This window comes from Notechis scutatus, chromosome 4 (genome assembly GCF_049901735.1).
Source record: "Notechis scutatus isolate UNSWTSFEM ecotype Mainland chromosome 4, rNotScu1.2, whole genome shotgun sequence".
Lineage (NCBI taxonomy): Eukaryota > Metazoa > Chordata > Lepidosauria > Squamata > Elapidae > Notechis > Notechis scutatus.
In genome coordinates this window covers 37,938,955-37,958,688 of record NC_142012.1, presented here as the reverse complement: position 1 = coordinate 37,958,688, position 19,734 = coordinate 37,938,955, and the positions used below count along the sequence as shown (strand labels likewise).

Here is a 19,734-nt window from a genome sequence, read left to right as displayed (position 1 = left end):
CACTAAATTACACTATTTTATCCCTCATTTTAATCATACATTGTTTCCAATTTTCTAGTTATTTCTATTACTAATATAACAATACAATCTTATGTACCTTTACAGAATCCCTTTTTCAGTTAGATTTTCACCCATTATCTCTAAATAGGTCCTGTTTCTCTATATCTTGCTCCAGTCCTTTGTAACTTCTTCTCCTTTCCTTCTTCCCTCTCTTCTTCTCTCTCCCCTTTTTACCCCCTTGTCTCTCTACCTCTATTTCTCTCTTCTGTATTCCCCCTTTCTGTTGCTTTCCAGTATTATACTTATTTTTTGAATTATTTTTCTTTGGTTGTTTTTTAAAGTCTTAAATTCTCCATTCTCTTCCCCCCCTTTCCTTTTTCATCCCCACATAAAATTGCTTGTTCATTAAAGATGGCTTCTTCTTTGTCCCAGTCTTCTTGTTTTGCAGTCTTTTCTTGTTGTTTCTCAGTTCCAAATCTCCATTTCTAAGAATTGAAAAACAAAGCCAAAAGAACCCTTCCCTTCTTGTGCATCTTCTTTGTACTTTTAAAGTTCCATTTTCAATTCATCCAGAAGTGGTGCCATTGTATAAATTTTTAAACAACCACCCGATTGATTTTAGTCATTCTGTCTGTTGCCGAAGCCCTTCAAACCGGAAGTCCCCACTATTGCATTATTATTGCAAGTATTTGATTAGGCTGCCAGATTAATTTCTTTTAATATTACTTTGATATCTTCAGACCTATTAGAATTTCTGAACTTATGAAGTGTCAAGATTTATGAATGGGTTACTAAATATCTGGTCATATAGCATTCTTTTTGACTTGTCAATAGAAGAACTGCTAATCAAGCAGTTGCTTGGGCATATGGGTCTGTTATGTTAAAAGACAAATTTAAAGGCATAAGACCATGTTTGAAATGCAGAAAAAATATCAAAGTCACTCTTCAATGTTTGCCATTATATATTAATTTTGGGGAAAAAATAAGATATTTGTAGAAATAAAGACCTTAGTTAATTCTATTTAGATTAACATCTAACATTAAAAAAATAAGAAATGTGGACATGCCTCCAGAAAGATGTTTAATTTTTTTAATCCAAGTTGAAAGATGATATAAAAATTTCAAAAACTCAAATGCTGTAATACTTTTGCATACACTTTCTGTATGGAGTGGCATCCAAGTCCCAGAAGTGGCTTAAATCAAATTGAGAACTAAGCAGAATTTGAGATCAAATATACTAGGTGAAACATAGATATAAGTTGTGATAACAGTGGGATTCTTTAAAATTCTTTTCATATTAAAACATTGTACTAGCTTATTCATTATAGTGACCATGGTAATTTTTTATTGTTAAGCAAGAACCAAAATCAAGGAAATAGTTCTGTAGCTTTATGGTAAGATCATAGTAAGAAAATGCAATGGCAATTCTTTGCAAACTAAATTTTGCTGCTCAATTATCTGTTAATCGGATGAAAAACCCAATGAAAAACTTGTCAAAGCACACATGCTAAATTCAGTTTCTGAATCATCCTTTCAACGTGTTTTCCACTGTTTGGCAGATAATTGTTTAGCTGTTTTTTGGTGTTGAAAATTTTCTGTAGCAATTTTCTTCTAAAAGATTAAGCAATTTGAGGTGGATTTGACAGGAAATTTGTAGGAAAAAAAGTGAAGGATTAAGCAAAGACTCTCTGCCATGGGACTTAAAATCAATCTTTCTCTTGCCAGTTTACAATATAAAAACTAATCAGTTGCGAGACTTCTAGTCTTTTTTCTTTAGAATCTGGTACAGTTTGATCATTAAACAGTGATTAGGCACTTGAATAACCAAAATGTCTATTTATATATTTTCTTTAAAATGAATTCCACAATTGATTATTTACTACTTTTCCTTTTTTGAAAACAAAGCTGAAATAGACCTATGAGACTATCCAGACTTATAAAACAGTTTGGGAAATCTTTTATAACTGAGGGTAAAGAAAAGACTACTCTTATTACAGGTTGCCATATGGATAATGCTTAAAGAGAAGAAAAGAATTTTTATTATCAGCATTACAGAAATCTGACACGTTGTAGGTCTTAATTTAATATCCTTTAACTACACAACAGCTAACAAGATCTTGAATGAAGTAGCACTATACTATAGAATGCATCAAGAGAAAAAATCTGATTGTGCTTTGGGCACTCAGTGCCAAAAAGATTCACCATCAATGACCTATTCTATACTTCTGCATTTGGTTTTTCTTGCCTTACTTTTCTCACCACTGAATTGCATTTTGTTGGATAGAACCCAGTGTTCAAGTCTGTCAAGCACCTTCTGAATCTTATCTTCCAAAATGTTAGCAATTTCCCACAGCTTGGTGTTATCTGCAAATTTGATGAGCATCCCTTCTATTCCCCCATCTAGGTCACTTAGGAAGATGTTGAAGAGCACTGAGCCCAAGACAGAACCTTGAGATACTCCACTGCATGCTTCTTTCCATGTCAGGGGTGTTAAACTGGCGGCTCACGGGCTGGATGTATCAAGTGCAGGCCATGCCCACCCCAGCTCCGCAAAGGGAAAGATGTTGTGAAACATCACGTGACAGCAACATACCACAAGTTTGACACCTGTGTTCCATGTAGTTCTGATGAGGACTACATGCTGAGTGCATTTGGTCAGCCAACTGCAAACCCATCTGGTGGTGATCCAGTCTCTCCCACATTGTCCTATCTTACCAACAAGTAGGCTGTGATCTACATTATCAAATGCTTTACTGAAATCTAAATTTATTATATCCACATCATTTTCCTGATCCACTAATTTAGCCACGTTATTAGCAAAGACATTATAAGGTGGGTTAAAAGCAGATCATGTCAAACATGAGCATGCTGGCTTCTAATAATCACCTTGTTCATTTCTAGATGTGCACAAGTCCACTGTTTATCTTTTCCAGTTTTTTCTCAAGTATTGATGACAAGCTGATTAGTCTGTAGTTTTCTAGATCCAGTTTTTCCCTCTTTTTGAAGACTTCTGAAAGTATTGCTAAGAAAACTGCAGGGACTTGTTCAAGCAGTTACCAGAAATCAACACTGACTTAAAGGGGTTCAGACTCAGACAGAGACACATAGACATGCACACAGATGTCCTATTCACCTAATGTTTCTTAATTTCCCTTTACTATTCTTTTTCATAAAGAGTTCTGGCTTCGATGCTTATAGCAATACAGAGTAGAAAAACTACTACAGGTAGTCCTCAACTTACAACCACAATTGAGCTGAAGAATTATGTTAAGTGAGCTTTGCACCATTTTATGACATTTTTGTCGCAGTTGTTAAGTGAATCTCTGAAGTTAGATAAGTCAGTGCCACGGTTAATTGAAATCTGGCTTTCCCATTGATTTTGATGTATCAAAAGGTCACAAAAGGTGATTGCATGACCCCGGGACACTGCAACCGACATAAATATGAACCATTTGCCAAGCATCTGAATTTTGATCACATGATCATAGGGTTGCTACAAAGGCTGTGTGAAAAATGGACATAAGTCACTTTTTTTCAGTGCCGTTAACTTTGAACGGTCACTAAATGAACTGTTGTAAATCAAGGACTACCTATAGCTTAGTCATTATTTAAACTTTTTGTGGCCAGGTAAAGCAAATTTGTATTTAACTACGTACCAAATATGATGCAATGTATGCATATTATGGTATAACTTTATTCTCAAAAACAGTTTTGTTATCATCGCCCTCAAATTCAGGAAATAACAGGCCTGTTTTCTTAAGTGCAACAAGCTTTTTAGCATGCATGAATCATTACTTCATCACAATGATATAAACAGCAAGTTTCTAGTTTAAAAAATCCCTCCCAACCAGATACCCTTTTTGTACATTATAAAACAGTAAACATGTTTATAATTTTCAAGTCATTTTTAAAGGTAAAGAACCATCAATATAGATTGGTTTTCTTCATGATTTTCAAGAATTCTTCCTCATTTATTTCTCCATCTCCATCACGATCAGCTTCATCTATCATTTCCTGGGAAGCAAGGGGAGGAGAGAACCACTGAAGATTAGGCACTGTTCTATAAGCATCTGACACTTCTTTCATGGAATACATCCTCAATATTAACTTATAACTTTTATAATGTTTAAACTTCAGATATTATAGACGGAGTTATATAAGAAGTTAGAAGTTATATGTAAGTATAAATTTATAAGTATCTGTATCTCTTAAACATATAAACATGGCACCACCCTTCTACCAGTGAGAGAGAGATTAGGCTTGAGAAAATCCTCTGGTCTGTAGAAATAGTCATATTGTTCAGGAAAAAAGTATCAAAGGAGAGGGGACAAATACAGTCTGTTTTTCATAGAATATTTTGTGACCTTGGAATGATAAATACCAGGCAGGGAAAAGAAACAAATAGAAAATTGTCCAGATGGATTGTGTATTCTGAAACAGTGTGTCACCACTAAATGCACACTGAACATGCTCATTTTGTATAAGGCATCACATGCTTTTTATTATTCTATACATTCTGATAAAAAAGCATAACTGAACAACATTTAAGTAGGTTATAAAGGTCTTTAATTCTTAACATATTAAAAATCTATCAAAATAGTTTTATCAGTCCTTAATGAGGTGTCCCTACCTAATTTCAGACCCTTCAATGGAACCAACAAAATGTGGGCTAGTGAAAACTTCCGGTTTGTCGGCTTCGCGAGCGGCAGGGATTTGCGAAGCTGCGCGATCCCTGCCGCGCTAGCCGCTTCTGGGGCTCCGACCCAGACGGGTGCGGAGCTAGGCTGCCCTGCAGGGCGGCTGAAGGTTGGGGGATCCGGAGAGGGGATTGGGGTGTTGCAGACCCCCTCCCGGCCGGCAGAACCCCTTTTCCCAGGACGGTGCAGCGGCGGTCTGTAATGGCCGCCACAAAGAAGCTGGCAGCCGGGTAAGAATGCGCAGGAGGAAGTGGAGAAAGTGCTTGAGAGGAGAAAGTTTTTCTTGGCTCCTAGGACTCTAAGACATATTTAATAAAATTCCTGAAAAGTATGACTTTCTGAATAATACCTGCCAGAAGAGGAAAAAAGCGGCTGTTTGAAGGTGCTGAAAGGATAGCTTTCCCTCTTTTCCTACGGAATAAATAACTGGATATTAAGAAACCTATTTTTTTAGGTGAAAATTGGTTTTAAGCGATGAGTGGGAAGAGAGAGGATTAAAAGAAAATATTTGTATGCTAAGACTTTGTTGGAGCAGATGCCTTAAGGATTTGAAGACTAGAATATATTGTAATAAGATTTTAAACAGATTTGGACTTTCTTTCTCTTTGATTGATATTACCCCAGAAGGAGAAAGTGAGAACTCTGCCTTGGTTTGGACTGACTGATAACTTTGGGACTGTTTTATTTTTTTATTTTCTTTTGAATATTCTGGTTGTTGTAAGAAGAAAGAAGGGGAAAAGAAAAGAAAAGATTTATAATGGCTCTTTCTGTTGAGGAACTAAGAAAAGAATATGAACAAGCAAAAAAATGGTAAAGATGGTGTGGAAGAAGCTTTCCTTTTTTTTAGAAATGGCGCTTACTAATTATCAACAAACATTACAACAGATGAAGACAGCAGAGGAACAAGAAAGAAAGGAAGGAGCCATTTTTAATGAATCTCAGAATTTGATCAAGAAAGAAGGAAGAGAGAAAGAAAAGAAAAGAAGAGAAAAGAAGAAAACTAAGGACTTAAGGACTTAAGATCTAAAAAACATTTAAGAAAGGGAAAAATAAGGTGCAAAACCAATATGATGATAGTAAACAAAAGGAAAAGGAATACGACAGAGAAGGGAAGCCGGTAAGGCAGAGGCTAGAAGAAGGGGGGTAGAAAGGTTTGTTGGGAGAAGAAAGAAAGGGAAAAGGTGGAGAAAAGCTACAATGTTTTGAAATTAAATGGAAAAAGGAATTTTTATGGATAATGGATAAAGTATAATTTTTTTAAAAAAAAAAAGATTTTGCAAGGTACATAAGATGAGATGGTAGTATTGTAATGGTTTAAGAGTTGATAAGAGATTAAAATGTTAAAATGTTTAAAAATGATTGGCTTTAAAATTTAATAATAGGGGAGGTTTAGAATACTGTTTTAATTAGAGAGTTTAATAAGATTATGGTATTGATGTTATTATAAAATTTTTATTATAGTATCTTTTTTTAATATTTGGATTTATTGTCTAATTATGTACTTAATTATGTTGGATGTATTAGTTAGATAGAATGTACCAAGCAAAATCGGATTGGGTATTAGATATTATTTTAAAGATTAATTTGATTAACTTAAGGGGAGATAGAAAGGCATCATACTCTGATTAATGATTTCAGGAGAAACTTATTTTCTTCTTTTTTATAAGGAATGAGACAAAGGGATGATAAAAATGGACAAAAGATACAAAAATAATGATTCAAACTAAGATGATTAATTAAGATAGAATTAAGAAGTGTGAAATATGTGGAGAAGTTAATATAGAAGGTTTAGAATGGTAAATAAAATAAGTAATGATATGTAAGATGAGCATGAATATAATTGAAGTCCATGAAAAGAGAGACACCTGGGTCCAAGTTACTTTCCAAAAAGATCTTTTTATGTTTTGTGTGTTGTGTGTATATGTCTTTTTGGGGGAGAATTAGTAAAAACTTGTAGAAATATAGAATGAGAATAATGGTAACTAAGTCAGAAAGAAACAGATGAAATAATAATAATGATATTGAATAAGAGTAAAGAGAAGTAAAGAGAAATTGAATAAGAGGTTTTGGTATGTTATATGGAAATGGTTTAAAACAGAATCATAATTTATCTGACTTGTTAAATTTACAATGAAAAAAGGTTTAAACATGTAATGAATAATGATAATTTGTGTGTTTTAAAAATTAATAAAACTTGTTTAAAAAAAAAAAATGTGGGCTAGTAATCAAAAAGATATCAGGAAGATTCCACCTCTACCGCATCTATGCATGAGTTCCTTTTATCCACTTTATTATTAAATTCAATATTTTAATTTAATGCCCAATGTTTTAATGTTTTTAATCTTCTTTAATTGTTTTATCTCATTATAACCTACCCACAGTTGCTTGATAGTAAAATAGATGGCATATAAATTTCATAAACAAATATAAAATTGATTTAAATCCTTTTAATTATTTTATCTTTGTTTTGATTTTATTCACTTTTTAAATTCTGATCATATATTGAATTGTCTTCCACTTTGTAAACTGAAGCATTAAAAATAATAAGATAATAAAAAAAAAATCATGAATTGTTTATTAGCAGCTACATCAGAACAAAGTGAAGTGTACTAAAAAAGTAAATAAAACAGACTCAATAGTTTAACCACACACGAAAACAACACCAGAAAAACCAATCAGTAAAAATGAATCAAAGCCTGAATAAAAGATAAACTTTTATTAGAAACCAATAAAGAGCAGAAATTACTACTCTTAGGTGACATGATATAAAAGTCCAATATGTTACGCAAAACTGAACAGTTACCTGCAGTTCTTCATCTGTTAAATTTTCTCCAAGTTCCTTGGAAACTCGCTTTAGATTTTTAAAGGAAATCTTGCCTGTACCATCATCATCAAAGAGTCGGAAAGCTTTCAGAATTTCTTCTTTAGAATCTTTTTCATTCTTACAAAAACAAAGGTAAAAAAGTAAAATAAAACAAAAACACCCCCCCAAGCAACCTACATATCTCTATAATGACAGTAAAACCATGTTACCATTTTTGTGGTCATCATTGCTAAAAAGTCTTCAAAGTTTATGGTGCTGCTTTCATCTTTCCCAGAGTCTGCTATCATCTTTTTAATTTCTTCTTTCTTTGGCTCAAAACCAAGCGCGCGCATTGCAACCTGCAATATAAAAGCTAATGACTTGTACACATTCAATACATACTTAAAAATTAGCTATGAACTTTTCTACCTAAAACAGTTGCTCCTGATTAAAGAAATGTTAGTCCCATTGTTCTCCCAGGTATGCTATACATTCTTAATGTGGTGTGCTCCGCCAAATTGAGTTCCACCAGAGATCTTTGCAAAGCTTTATTCCATACAGAACAATGTATTCATTTATTTAACTTTATTTGCTGCCTATTTTGCTTACTCTAGGCTACTCTAAATATCTTAATGGTGCTTGGGAGTAGATTCCAACTCAAGCATGTCTGTTTCTTTTATATAGTTTTTACAAAGTACCATTAAAGGAATATACAGTCATAAATAATTAAGTCTTAGATCTTTTACTGCTTTTACTCCTCCAGTCTCACCGGAGGAGTTAATATGGATCTGCAATTAGCTTGTTTTCTTTTTAATCCATGGAAATTGTCCTACTGTTCTTACATTACATATCCTGTTGGTTTAATGATTTCTATGCAATTTCATTTCCATATATTTTTACTATCTAACTTTAATTTACAATTTGCTATTGTTTTCCTGAGACTGCTGTCTCCTTCTCCTTTTCTCTCCAATAAGATAGCTGCATAAAGGCTGGAAAAACATCCTATGCTTATCAACGTGTATATGTTTCTGTTCATAAAATGGTAAGTTAAAGATGCCTGCTAATGAAAGTAGTGGTTTGGAGCCTTGTCCAGGAGGAATTCCTATTTTCTCATCTGTAGCAGATGCTTTTTCTAAGCACATGCTTGTCATTTGCTGTTTTATGATGAGTTCTATGCTCCAACATACATCATCAGATGAAGATTAAAAACTGTTAATCTCTGAAACAACAATACCTATTTCTCCAGGAACATCCTGAATTTAATTCTTATTCAAATAAGAAACAAGAGTTGATCCAGGAAGCACAAAATGTATGGTACGCTCCTTCCATAAGAGGCCATCGTTAGACCCAATTGTTTTTGAAAACTATTGAACAATCTTCATTCTTCCCTTTTTTGGGAAGATTGTTTGCAACTGATTAAAACCCTGGAAGAAACAGATTATCAAAACCCACTTCAGATAGATTTCAGGCTGGATTTAGTACTGAGATAGCCTTTGTTGCATTTGTTGATAACTTTTGGCGGATAGTGCATCCATCCTTATGCTCCTTGATCTGTTAGAAACTTTCAATACTAGTGATCACAGTATCCTTCTGAGCTGGCTCTTTGGATTGGGGGCCCCATTTTATGGCCATTGATTCTCTTCCCCTTTCCAAGGCCTGTTCCAGTTGGTGTTAGTTGCGACAGTGTGACCTGGACTCCTCTCTGAGATGCTGCAGGGTTCCTCTATCCCTTCTATTTCAACATCTACATCAGGGATGTCAAACTCAAGGCCTGTGAGCCAGATCCGGCCTGTGAGATGCTTGAATCTGGCCCGCGATGCCTCTGCTAGCAAAAATGGGGCACGAGGAAGGAGTTGTCGTAGTTGTCTGTGGGCCAGCCGGGGGAGGAGATGGGACAGACGCCCTCCTGCAGCATCCTGCCGGCCACAATGGAGAACTACAATGCTAATCCGGCCCTCGAAGAAATCCAGTTTGACACCCCTGATCTAGATGAACCCACTGGGTCAAATTATCTGACCATTTGGGGTTTGGTACCACCAGTTTTTTTACTGAAGTACTGTATTACCTATACTTTTCACTATTTTCTTCTTACACTTAACACAAAGTTTATTTAAGCAATGAAACAGCAAAGGCAACTTGTTTAAGTTGGGCTTCCGTGGTCATAATGAACAGATATGGCAAAGTTGGATTTTGCATGCTACTCCTGATATAGCCCTTAATAGACCACTTTGGATAATATCATAGGGTTGTAAGAAAATATTGCAGCATAAAAAAATCAAAATCAAACTAAATTGTTAAAGAAGACAAGGAAAATTAATATATACCTTCAGTTCTTTCACATCAATGCTACCACACCCCTCAGTATCAAACAAATCAAAAGCTTCTCTGATCTCCTGCTTCTGATCTTCAGAAAGGTCATGTCTTAACCCACTTTTCCGACGATGGGAGCCACTCAAACCTGGTTTTTTGTATCCAGATGCCTTCAATAAATGCAAGTTAAAATAGTATTTAAAGTATCTATTTCAGTGAACTTATTTTCCACATTGCCAAACAAGCCAATAGTAAACAGCCCAACCAAAGATCCTCTAAGACCACCTTCCCCAACCCTGGCAGAGCAAGCCACTAGAATATAAACTGACACAGAACCCCACTCCTTACTAGCACCAATGATGTTACCTAATTTGGGTAATGAAACATCTGCGAGAAAACAATCAAGCTCAGAAGGGTACCAAGGACTCCTCATTTCAACCCTGAGCTACAAATATTCTTCTTTATTGGTCCATGTTGCTTTCAAGTGTATATGTTCACTATAGGTGGTGCTTATATTGATCATTTGTACTGCACTTAGATATAAGAAGATATCAAAAATATTAATTGGTAGAAAACATAAAATTTTCCTCCTTCAAGCCTTATTTCAATTGCATGTACTTTACACATAGGTGTAATTTGGATGCTTTCTCAAAGGGAACAACCAGAAACACTTGAAGGATGGGAACAAACTGCAAAACCTCCCAATTTTATCAAGATTGGAAAGCTGGAGTCATACATGGCACTAAGCCATGTTTACTTTTGAGTGTGTTGTGGAAATACAGCCCTTTTATAAACAATATTTTTCAGCCCGCTGGAGCTTAGTCAGCAAGTTATGGCTGAAAACCACGCATGCGGTGCCCTTTTACTACAAGTATTAACACTGCAAAGAGGAAACAAAATCCACTGTACAATAAATGTTATTCAAATCGCCTCATGTTTCCTCATGAGGCATTTCTTGATTTACGGGATTTAGGACTCAGGTATATATTCACCGGCAAAAAGGGCACCAGCTCTCTGCACACTTATCCAGGAATGGGGAAACTTTTTTCCCTTCCAGCAGAAATTCAGAAGATCGAGATACAACACTTTATTTTTTCTTTATTTTTTTACTTTGCTCGGGTTCTTAAAATATCCGCGAGTAAAATAGGGCATAGATTTACTTCAGCCAATCAGACTGAATTTGGCGCGAAAAGTAATCCGAAAGCCACTGGTTCAGGATGAATTGCAAACTGTGGTCGCTAGAGGTTTAATGACGCTGCAACTTAATTCAGTTAACTAGATCTAGTGAGAGGTGAATGCGTGAGAAAGGCTACAAAGAGATTATCACATGTTATTTCCTTTACCAAAACGTGAGGAAAGAAACACTCACCATTATCTTACAGAAGCTCAGTTCACTTGTTCAAGAAACCACACAAACCAAGCCACCTGCAAACATTGATTACGTCCCGCCTCTTACGTGCCCGGATTGTCCAATGGCCGAAAAGATTCCCGCGAAAGTTCGCCTCCGTTCGTTTTAACCGAGGCCAATCCAGAAACGCGAGTGGTGGGCGAGCTTTGTGACGCCATTTCGTGTTGCCGTTTCCGCTGGATACACAACAGACGAGGCGCTGGCGTCCTAGTAACCAGACCCGCAACGCATTGGTTTCCCTGAGCAGCTGCTGGTTGACAAAATTATTTTGCAATCAGCCAAGGAAGGACGTGGTGGCAGGGTGGGTTCGACCTTTGCTGAGGTTATTGCGTTAGGGAGATTTGGAATAATGCGAATTGGCTTTTGACCGCTTCATTAACGGAACTGCAAGGTAGCCAAATTGGTCCAGTAGGAACACCAAATAAACCTTCAAATGCAACAACGCAGGAATCTTTGGTGTCTAGCCATTTACTTGTCGCAGAAGCAAGTAGTGAAGATAAATTTATCAAGGTCTCAGCAGGATCAGAAGAGTAGTATTGAAAACTATTGCGATTTCATAACACTAACCCTTTTCATAAAATCCTTCCGAATCATTGCTTAAGAGTTGTAAAGCCTCTTGTTTATTTGTTATTGTTTACACTTTTCTATAAGGATCGTTTAAACTAAAGGACTATTGGAAAATAATAAAAAGCTCAAGCAAATATCTGAACGGAAAGCAAAGTTGGCAAATAATTATTGACTTGAATGAGTTCCTAGATGAAATAACCGACAAATAAAGCCGAAGTAAATTCTTAAGAGGATCATAGGTTAAAAGTGATTCGCGGACGTCCTGTCGATTGCTATTTTACATTATTTACGATTTTCAGTTAGCTTTAATAACTGACCTGAAACATATCAATACTTTTTTGAAACAAATATTAAAAGCACACTACAGAATATTAAAACTTAACATTTTAAATGTAACCAAAAATGCACCTTTTTCTGAGCTCGTGGTCAGAATATAAGTAATATTGTAGACTCCAAAATTTTCAAAACCATAGAAAAGAGCAGCGCAACCTCATGCTGTGTCATTAGGATCCTTACTCAAAACCCACTCCCTGCTTTTATTTAGTCCTCTGCTGCAACTTAAAGCTGCAGTCGAATTATATTAATGCTTATCCTCCTGGTCGAAAAGCTTCCCGTGGTCTCAGTAGACTTCTTTATATTTCGCTCACCGTTTCATCTTTTCGCTCAAGTAAGGGCAGACAGAGTACGGGCAAAAGCTTCACATGCTATCGCGCATGCTCAGCAGAAGACATTTCCGTCCGGGCCGGCAGCGCAGAGACTGTTGCTTGCTCGAAATGCGTCTCCTTTGCAAAGGGAGGCGAGGTTAGGACCCTTGTGGGAGAAGGATTAGCACTACCTCGGGTTCAAGCCGCGGCTTCTGACTTTCACAAGGGAAGTAAAGCCGAGCAGGTAATTGCTTTATTAAAGCCGATTCAGTTCGCGGGAGATATTTGACGCCCTCCTTTGGGAAAAAAAACAAACCCCTCCATCCCGATTCTGCCCAACCCCTCTCCCACCTTACTGGGGGAAGGGTGCGTGTGTGGGGGGGCATGTAGGGCGGAGTCCGAGGAGCTGCAGATGGTGATTGACACTCTCGCGCTGCCCCTCCCTCTGGTGACATGGCAAGCATCTGCCTCGGCCGCTTCTCTGCTTCCCCAGAGGGCCGCGTTGGGAATGACAAAATTTAGCCGCCTCTATTTCCTCCTCTGTATTATCCTGAATCTGGGGCGACAAAATGCAAGGATTGGGGGCGGGTCTGGATGCGGTCCCAATCTTTCCCATGTGTCGCCCAGAGGAAGATGGCCGGGCAAGACAGGACGGGATAGCTGTTGCTCGGGGACTTCTCCCTTGCCGCGCAGAGAAACGGGCAACCAACCCGAGAGTCTTACTGAGCTCCTGGGTTGGCAAGGAGAAGGGTGTGTGTGTGAGTGTGGGAGAGTTGTGACCGCACAGCACAGAGTTAAGCAGCTAACAAGAGTGCTGCGGCCCTTTACGCCGACTTCGATCCGGTTCTGCTAGTGTCGTTGGGTGAGCAAGAGGGTGGCAGCCAGCAGCCAGCTAGTTGCCCCTCAGGCAGGAAGAGAAGCCAACTGAAGGAATCCTTTTCCAGATTTCGGCTTCTTCCTTCCCCTGTGCGTGATGATGGCCAGCTGTCCTGTCTGAGTAGTGGTTGACAAGTCCTTAAGTAGTTGATTTCCCTGCTTCTGTTGCCCTTTGCCTGCCCAGGGGAAAGCAAGAACATTTTCCTTTTCTAGAGGATGGTGGGGAACACAATTCGCTAAAGAGGAACCAGGTAAAACTATAGTTTCATCTTCGTGTTGGGGAAAGGTCCTTGCACTGCTGGGCCTTTTTTTTAAAAAAAAGTTTACCCTTTCATACCAGTGGATCATTCGACCAGTGAAATACATGCCATTTTATCATGCACTGATCAAATAAGCAAAAGCCTAATCCAAGGTTCTGAAGCAAATTTTTCAGCTCAATCCTGAAATGTTTCTGACTATGTCAGCAGAAAGAATTTTAGCAAGTGAAAATTGTACCTGCTGACTTCCCTGAGGATTTCTATACCAGAGCTCTACACACTTCAGGGCCAGTGGTGGGTTTCAAAGTAGGTTACCACCTGTTTGGTGGGTGTGGCTTGGTGGGTGTGCTTTGCGTACGTGCATGCCAAACACCCACTTTGCACAGGTGCAGAGGCTTTCCTACTCACCTGCAATCCTGCACTCCTACTGTAGTTGCAGCAGCTGACATGTAGCAATCTGCTGTGCCATGCAAAGCAACTGCACTTCAAAAGCAGGAAATAAAGGTCAGTATGGGAGCCCGGGCAGGTGGGTGGACCCAACAGCAGCTCCTCAGAGAACCGGTTCGGTCTCCACTGATATTCGGCGCTACTGATATGCCAGAACCGGGCTGAATCGGTAGAATGGCACCACTGTTCAGGCCTACTTTAGACCCGGTTTGATCTCATGTTGCTTGTTTGTTGGTGACTCTGCTTTAATATATTTGTAATCACAGCATAGCTAGTTTCCTGTGAATCATTGGGTTCTGTGGATCTTAGTGATATCATTTCCCTTGGTAGGAAGTCTTGCCTGGCTAGGGAATTCTGGGAATTGAAGTCAACACATTTTAAAATTACAGCGGTTGAAATACACTGTTCCAGAGAGTATAGCATCTGGTCTCTTCCTTATTTAGAACATCCCTTGGCGTGCAGCCAAGGTCCCATCTATTGGGAAAAGCACTTAGTTACAAAATTACCACCATGCTGACATATCATCAGAATTCAAATTTGAAATGCATCTGAGGAATGACAGCCAAAAGCCTTTGAAATATTTCAGTGTGGTCCTTTACATACTTTACAATCAATCCTAACTTTTGAAAACTCCCTACCATAATGACCATTAGATTTTATTCTGCCAGCATAAGATCTGAAATACAAATAAAATACATGTACAAACCATGACCCAGGTGTGTTATCAATTTGTTCTCTTTTGTGTGGAGATGAGTCTTTTTACTGCAGGACTATTGGCAGGTAGGAGATAGAGGCAATGGGGGATGATTTTCCGTTGGTCAGTTGGGGAAAAGGACAGTAAGCACTGCTCACCTCAGGATGTTTTTTCCATTCATGGCCTGCAGGAATGAAGACAATTAGGTAATGTTTTCTAAAGGATTGAAGAGGAGGGGTAGAAATTCTCAAATGATGTGGATGAGCCCAAGTGATGATGAGAAGGTTTTACTGTTGTTGTGCAATGCTGACATAAACCCTTCCAATCTAGACACTTCTGCATGATTGCAACAGCTGACTGTACTCATGTACAGCTGCTTTATTATATGAATTATTCCATTTATTCAGCTCTCTACAATATAAAGGTTATGTTCTTGTATGATGCATAAAATGCTAGTCCACTGAATTAATAAAACTATTTACCCAACACTTCGAATCATACAGTCACCACAGAAGATTTGTACAACACACTGAGCCACAAACTAACTGATTGCATTTCAACATCGTGGAATGTTGTGGGAACACAGTCTAAATTTTATTTATTGTATATTCCGTGATAAGTTTTGTTGGTTCTAAAAAACACCAATGCAATTTCATTCCTTTTATTAAGACAACAGTGGTTCCATAAACAATTGCATTTATGATTCTGTTTTAAAAAATTGTTTAGGGAAAAGACTGATATAAGTAGCTCAGCAAATATAGATAATGAGCAAAGAAAGTTGCCAAGAAAAAATTCTAGAAGAAATAACCAGTTTCGCACTATATTTTTTTTTCTTTTCTTCCTTCTGTATTCATGCATACATCTAAGAACATAAAAAACTAATAAAGAAGTTGATTAGTTTAAAGATATGTCCAAATCATTTATTAGCAAATGCAGTAGATATGACCGTGGCATAATTCTAGTTTTTGGAAGGCTCTATAAATTTACTCGGTTCATCTACCAGAAGAATGGGAGAAAAAGAGACTGTAGATTCTTGATTTTAGTACAAAGAGAAACTGCCTGCATGCCTAGTCAAAACAAATCCAGAAATCACAGCAGTTTTTTCCCCCCATTTGCCTGAATTGTAACACTATGCACATTTAAATTGGTTTTTTTTAATGGCAGTATTCTGGAGATAGTGCTTCTCTCTTTTTCTTATAATCTGGTCTTCATTTGGTTCCTATTACTCCACCAATAATCTAATTTTCCAAATAAATTTTTATGAATTTAAATATACTTGATTCATTCTTTAATGCTAATTCTAGGCTTTTATTCATCGAATGTTTAGCCACATCAACCAGCAAATTTATATGGGATATAGAATTTAATTTCTATCTGAACTGAGTGCAGCTCTATCTCAGAGAGACATGTCAGTAGTGTCCAAAATGTAACATAAAAGCCAAAAGAAATAAGGCACAAACAACAAATATGTGTTTCATTTACAGCTGTCCTGGGAACATGGCTTTCAGAAACGTGAACAGAAAGAGACATATTGGTCTGCAACATCTTTCAGCTTTGGCTTCCACTGGACGGACACTTTTAGGACCCATGAAATCGTCTAAATTTATAGTTGATGGAAGTATTCCTGGTGGTGTGCTGATTTGCTCTCCACTGAGACTTCTTGAGAACATGGATTTAAGTAGTGCTGTGGGGCAGCTTCTGAATGAAGCCATCCAAGCACAGAACAAAGATTATAAAACAGGGATGGCCACTCTGCTCTTTCTTGTTGGTGCATGGAGCAATGCTGTACTTGAGTGCCTTCAGCACGATGTTCCAGTTTCACTCATAGTAGCTATAATGTCTGAAAGTTTGGATTCTTGCATTGAACAAGTGCAGTGTATTGCATTATCATTACACAGCATACAGCAAAAGCTAAATGATATTCCTATAGAATATGAAGGCATGAGCCTTATCAATAGTAGCTCTAGCCCCTCTGGAAAACAGTTTACTGGTACTAGTATTTTAAATCTGCTTAAAAATGAACTATCAGAAGAAAAATCAGAAGATCATATGATCCAGCAAACAAATGATATCAGTCCAGGCACACCCATCATCAACAGTATGAAATGTTTACTATCGGAGTCAATGAACAGCAATTTTGTTTACAGTGTTTGCAAGACAATGATTAAAAAACCCTCTGATTTGCATAATTGTCATTTGGATGCCTTGACTTATAACAGAAGATCAAAATTAACCCATAGTAGATATTTTAGCAATGTAAATAAATGTGAATCACCACAACAAACAATACATCTGGATGAATGTCCGAAACCTTTTGACAAGCTTAGTTATTTGGGACAACTCGCATTATCTCTTAGCCATGGAAATGAATCTGCCCCAAAAATGATACAGGACATTCTCAAATGCCAGCTTCCAGGTGCCAACCAAAAAACTGAAACCCGTCCTTTCCAATTTAATATTTCAGAAATTGTGACATGCTGTTTATCAGGAATATCCGAAAGTCATTCATGTGTTCACCCTGGCTATATTACGCTTGTATGTCCAGCAAAAGCTGCTGCTGTGAAGCAATTTCAGGATATGCCTATTCGTGTTATTCTTGTAGATGGTGACTTAACTGAAAATTATCGCCATTTAGGGTTTAATAGATTAGAGAATATGAGCATATTTTCAGAAAATGTGCCTCATTCAAAGGAAAGCTCAAGCTTATGGGTTGATTCTATAATGGACATTCTGATTCAGTCTAATATTAATTTAATTTTGGTACAAGGTGCCACATGTGAAATTCTAGAAGAAAAATGTCTCTTACATAAAATAGTGATAATTAATCATGTGGACCATAATGTGTTGAGAGCTTTTAGTGATATGAGAGCTGAGATAGTGACTTACATTAGTCAAGTGAATGAGGATTGTATTGTCAAAGGCATATGCGTCAATCTCTATGGGACTCTGGAATTAAATTTGGTGGAGGTCAGTGGCCAAATCCCACTTGCTTTAACAGCAGAAGGACTTCGATTGGTAACTGTTGTGCTCTGTTGCCCTTTTATGTCAAAGATGCAAGCCATGGAAGATCAGTTTTGGACCTGTGTATATCGTCTACATCATGCACTTCTTGATCAAGCTGTTTTTCCAGGAGGTGGTGCAGTTGAGCTCCTATGCCTCAGTTTTCTTGAAAAACTAGAAGCAATCCCAAACTCTACAGGCCACTTTCATGTTGCCTCTTCCTGGTTCGCAAACTCTTCAGAACAATATAAATCTTTAGTGCTTAGTGTTTTGGCAAGTGGTTGGCGCCAGTACCTTTTTGCTGTCATGGGTAATGCAGCAAAGTATACATCAGAGTTTGAAACCCACACTGTCATACAGCAGCATCTCAGAAGAGCAGCCATGCATGCTTCACCATCTGCCTATATCTTGGAGGAATTTAGTAAGGGAAAGATAGGAGTAAGCATTGAACATTCTGCAATAGGTGGAAAGGCTTTGAAAATGTGTGACAATATTACTGCTAAATTAGAAGCTTGGCGCAGAGCTCTAGAATTGGTGCTCTTGGTCCTTCAGACGGATGCTGAAATTATTACAGGCCGGAAAAGGGATGAATTGTTGAAATCACAAGACTCATGTGACTTCCTATTTTTATAGGATTCTGTGTTGCTGTTAATGGATGATTAACAGTATTAATTAGCTATTAATAGTATTTGTGGGCAAAGTCAGGAGCAAAAATGTCTCTGAAAATACAGTCCAGAATTATGGAACCTTTGTTTCATAAAACAAAGTTCACCTTCAGAGAATGAGGTCAGTCCCGAAAGACTCATTTCCATATAAATTATAACTCTGGTTTCCTTAGTTGGCAATGATATAATCTGGTGAAAATTTAATTGTAGCTGTATCCCCTCTTCTAAATGTGACTTAAACCCCCCCATTCTGTGAAAATTTTGTCTTTCATCAAACAGAAATATTAAAGGGTTCAATAGTATAGAAAAGGTACTTTTAAAGGCAATGTTTGTATCAACATGTTTGTTAAATTTGTTTTCAACAAATGTTTATTGAGCATTTATGTTTAGAGTGTAAAACAAGTTTTTAACAATGGTATGTATATGTGTAAGCAATATATTAGCTCTGAAAAATAATATTTTACATATCTGAAACTATATTTCATTTTTCTGTTCTGCTTTGATTTAAAATATTTGAGATTATTGCTGTTCTTAAAAGAAAAAACACTTCCATCAAACACAGCATAATTAGGTGTAAAAAGAATTGACTGTTCTTTTTAGCCAGCAGATGGCAATCTACACTGCTATTTACTACAACCTTAAATACAATTAACCTTAAACGTTTTAATTAAAAACAACATGGTTTTGTTGCACATAAAACTGTATTCAAACTGTGTTCATACCGTTTGACAAAAGTTAGAGAATCAAATAAAAGCCATATTTGCAAATAATAGGAAAAATAAGGGCTAGTCTATCAGCCTGCCCCAGGTGCTTGATATGGACCCTATGAGTTTTCAGAAGGAAGTTGGGATTATTCCTGAAGCTCTGCTACATAGTTTGAAATTAGAATGCAATATGAGTCTTATATTGAATCATATCTGTGCAGGCACTTTCAGTTTGTGAATCCTGTAATGTCCACTCTTTTATGGAAAAACTCTCGGAGATGAAACTGTATGAGATTCCTAGTGCACTGCTGGAAAAAGAATGAATCCAATTGAACATGGCTGACAACTTCATTAGGACGTACCTTGTGAAAATAAAAGTGATGAAGAGAACAAACTTCTCCACTCTTATTGTGTCCACATATATTTGTTTATTTAATAAATGTATAGCCCACCCATTTCATATACTGTACATCATTCCAGGCAACTTATAACATAGTCAGCTGGCCGACCTGTTCTTGATAAACAGGTCCCTCTTTGGTAAGAAGGGTTCGTGGAAATCCTTGTGAATATTATTGCAGGCATTTGTCAGATAAAAACCACACATCCAAAATATCTTGAATTCCAGCTGGGCAGGTCCTATGAACTTGACTGGTGCATGTTCA

General features: G+C 37.2%; 2 protein-coding genes across 3 annotated transcripts; one reads left to right on the top strand and one right to left on the bottom strand.

Moving 5' to 3' along the window:
- Positions 1-1,940: 1,940 nt before the first annotated feature.
- LOC113411802 (uncharacterized) lies at positions 1,941-11,501 on the bottom strand. The gene is made up of 5 exons (XM_026667043.2): positions 11,180-11,501; positions 9,825-9,980; positions 7,731-7,859; positions 7,501-7,638; positions 1,941-4,014 (listed from the first exon to the last, which is right to left on the bottom strand). The coding sequence occupies exons 1-5, from the start codon at positions 11,180-11,182 to the stop codon at positions 3,925-3,927; spliced, it is 516 nt and encodes a 171-aa protein (XP_026522828.1). The 5' UTR covers positions 11,183-11,501; the 3' UTR covers positions 1,941-3,924.
- Positions 11,502-12,442: 941 nt separating this feature from the next.
- On the top strand, positions 12,443-19,556 carry BBS12 (Bardet-Biedl syndrome 12). 2 transcript variants are annotated; one of them, XR_015749236.1, is made up of 2 exons: positions 12,443-12,673; positions 14,894-15,198. XR_015749236.1 is itself a non-coding variant. In XM_026667039.2 (2 exons), the coding sequence occupies exon 2, from the start codon at positions 16,201-16,203 to the stop codon at positions 18,334-18,336; it is 2,136 nt and encodes a 711-aa protein (XP_026522824.2). In that variant the 5' UTR covers positions 12,455-12,673; positions 16,188-16,200; the 3' UTR covers positions 18,337-19,556. The 2 variants fall into 2 exon arrangements, 1 of the variants encoding a protein (XP_026522824.2); XM_026667039.2 differs by lacking the exon at positions 14,894-15,198 and adding an exon at positions 16,188-19,556 and having other exon boundaries at positions 12,455-12,673.
- Positions 19,557-19,734: the final 178 nt, after the last annotated feature.

What these genes read in the sequence shown, in the direction of transcription:
- BBS12 (XM_026667039.2), top strand. Translation starts at nt 16,201, where the DNA reads ATGGCTTTCAGAAACGTGAACAGAAAGAGACATATTGGTCTGCAACAT.
- LOC113411802 (XM_026667043.2), bottom strand. An exon ending in TTGATGTGAAAGAACTGAAG is followed by an intron (nt 7,860 to 9,824) that starts GTATATATTAAT and finishes TTTATATTGCAG; the next exon opens with GTTGCAATGCGCGCGCTTGG. An exon ending in TAACAGATGAAGAACTGCAG is followed by an intron (nt 4,015 to 7,500) that starts GTAACTGTTCAG and finishes CTTGCTTCCCAG; the next exon opens with GAAATGATAGATGAAGCTGA.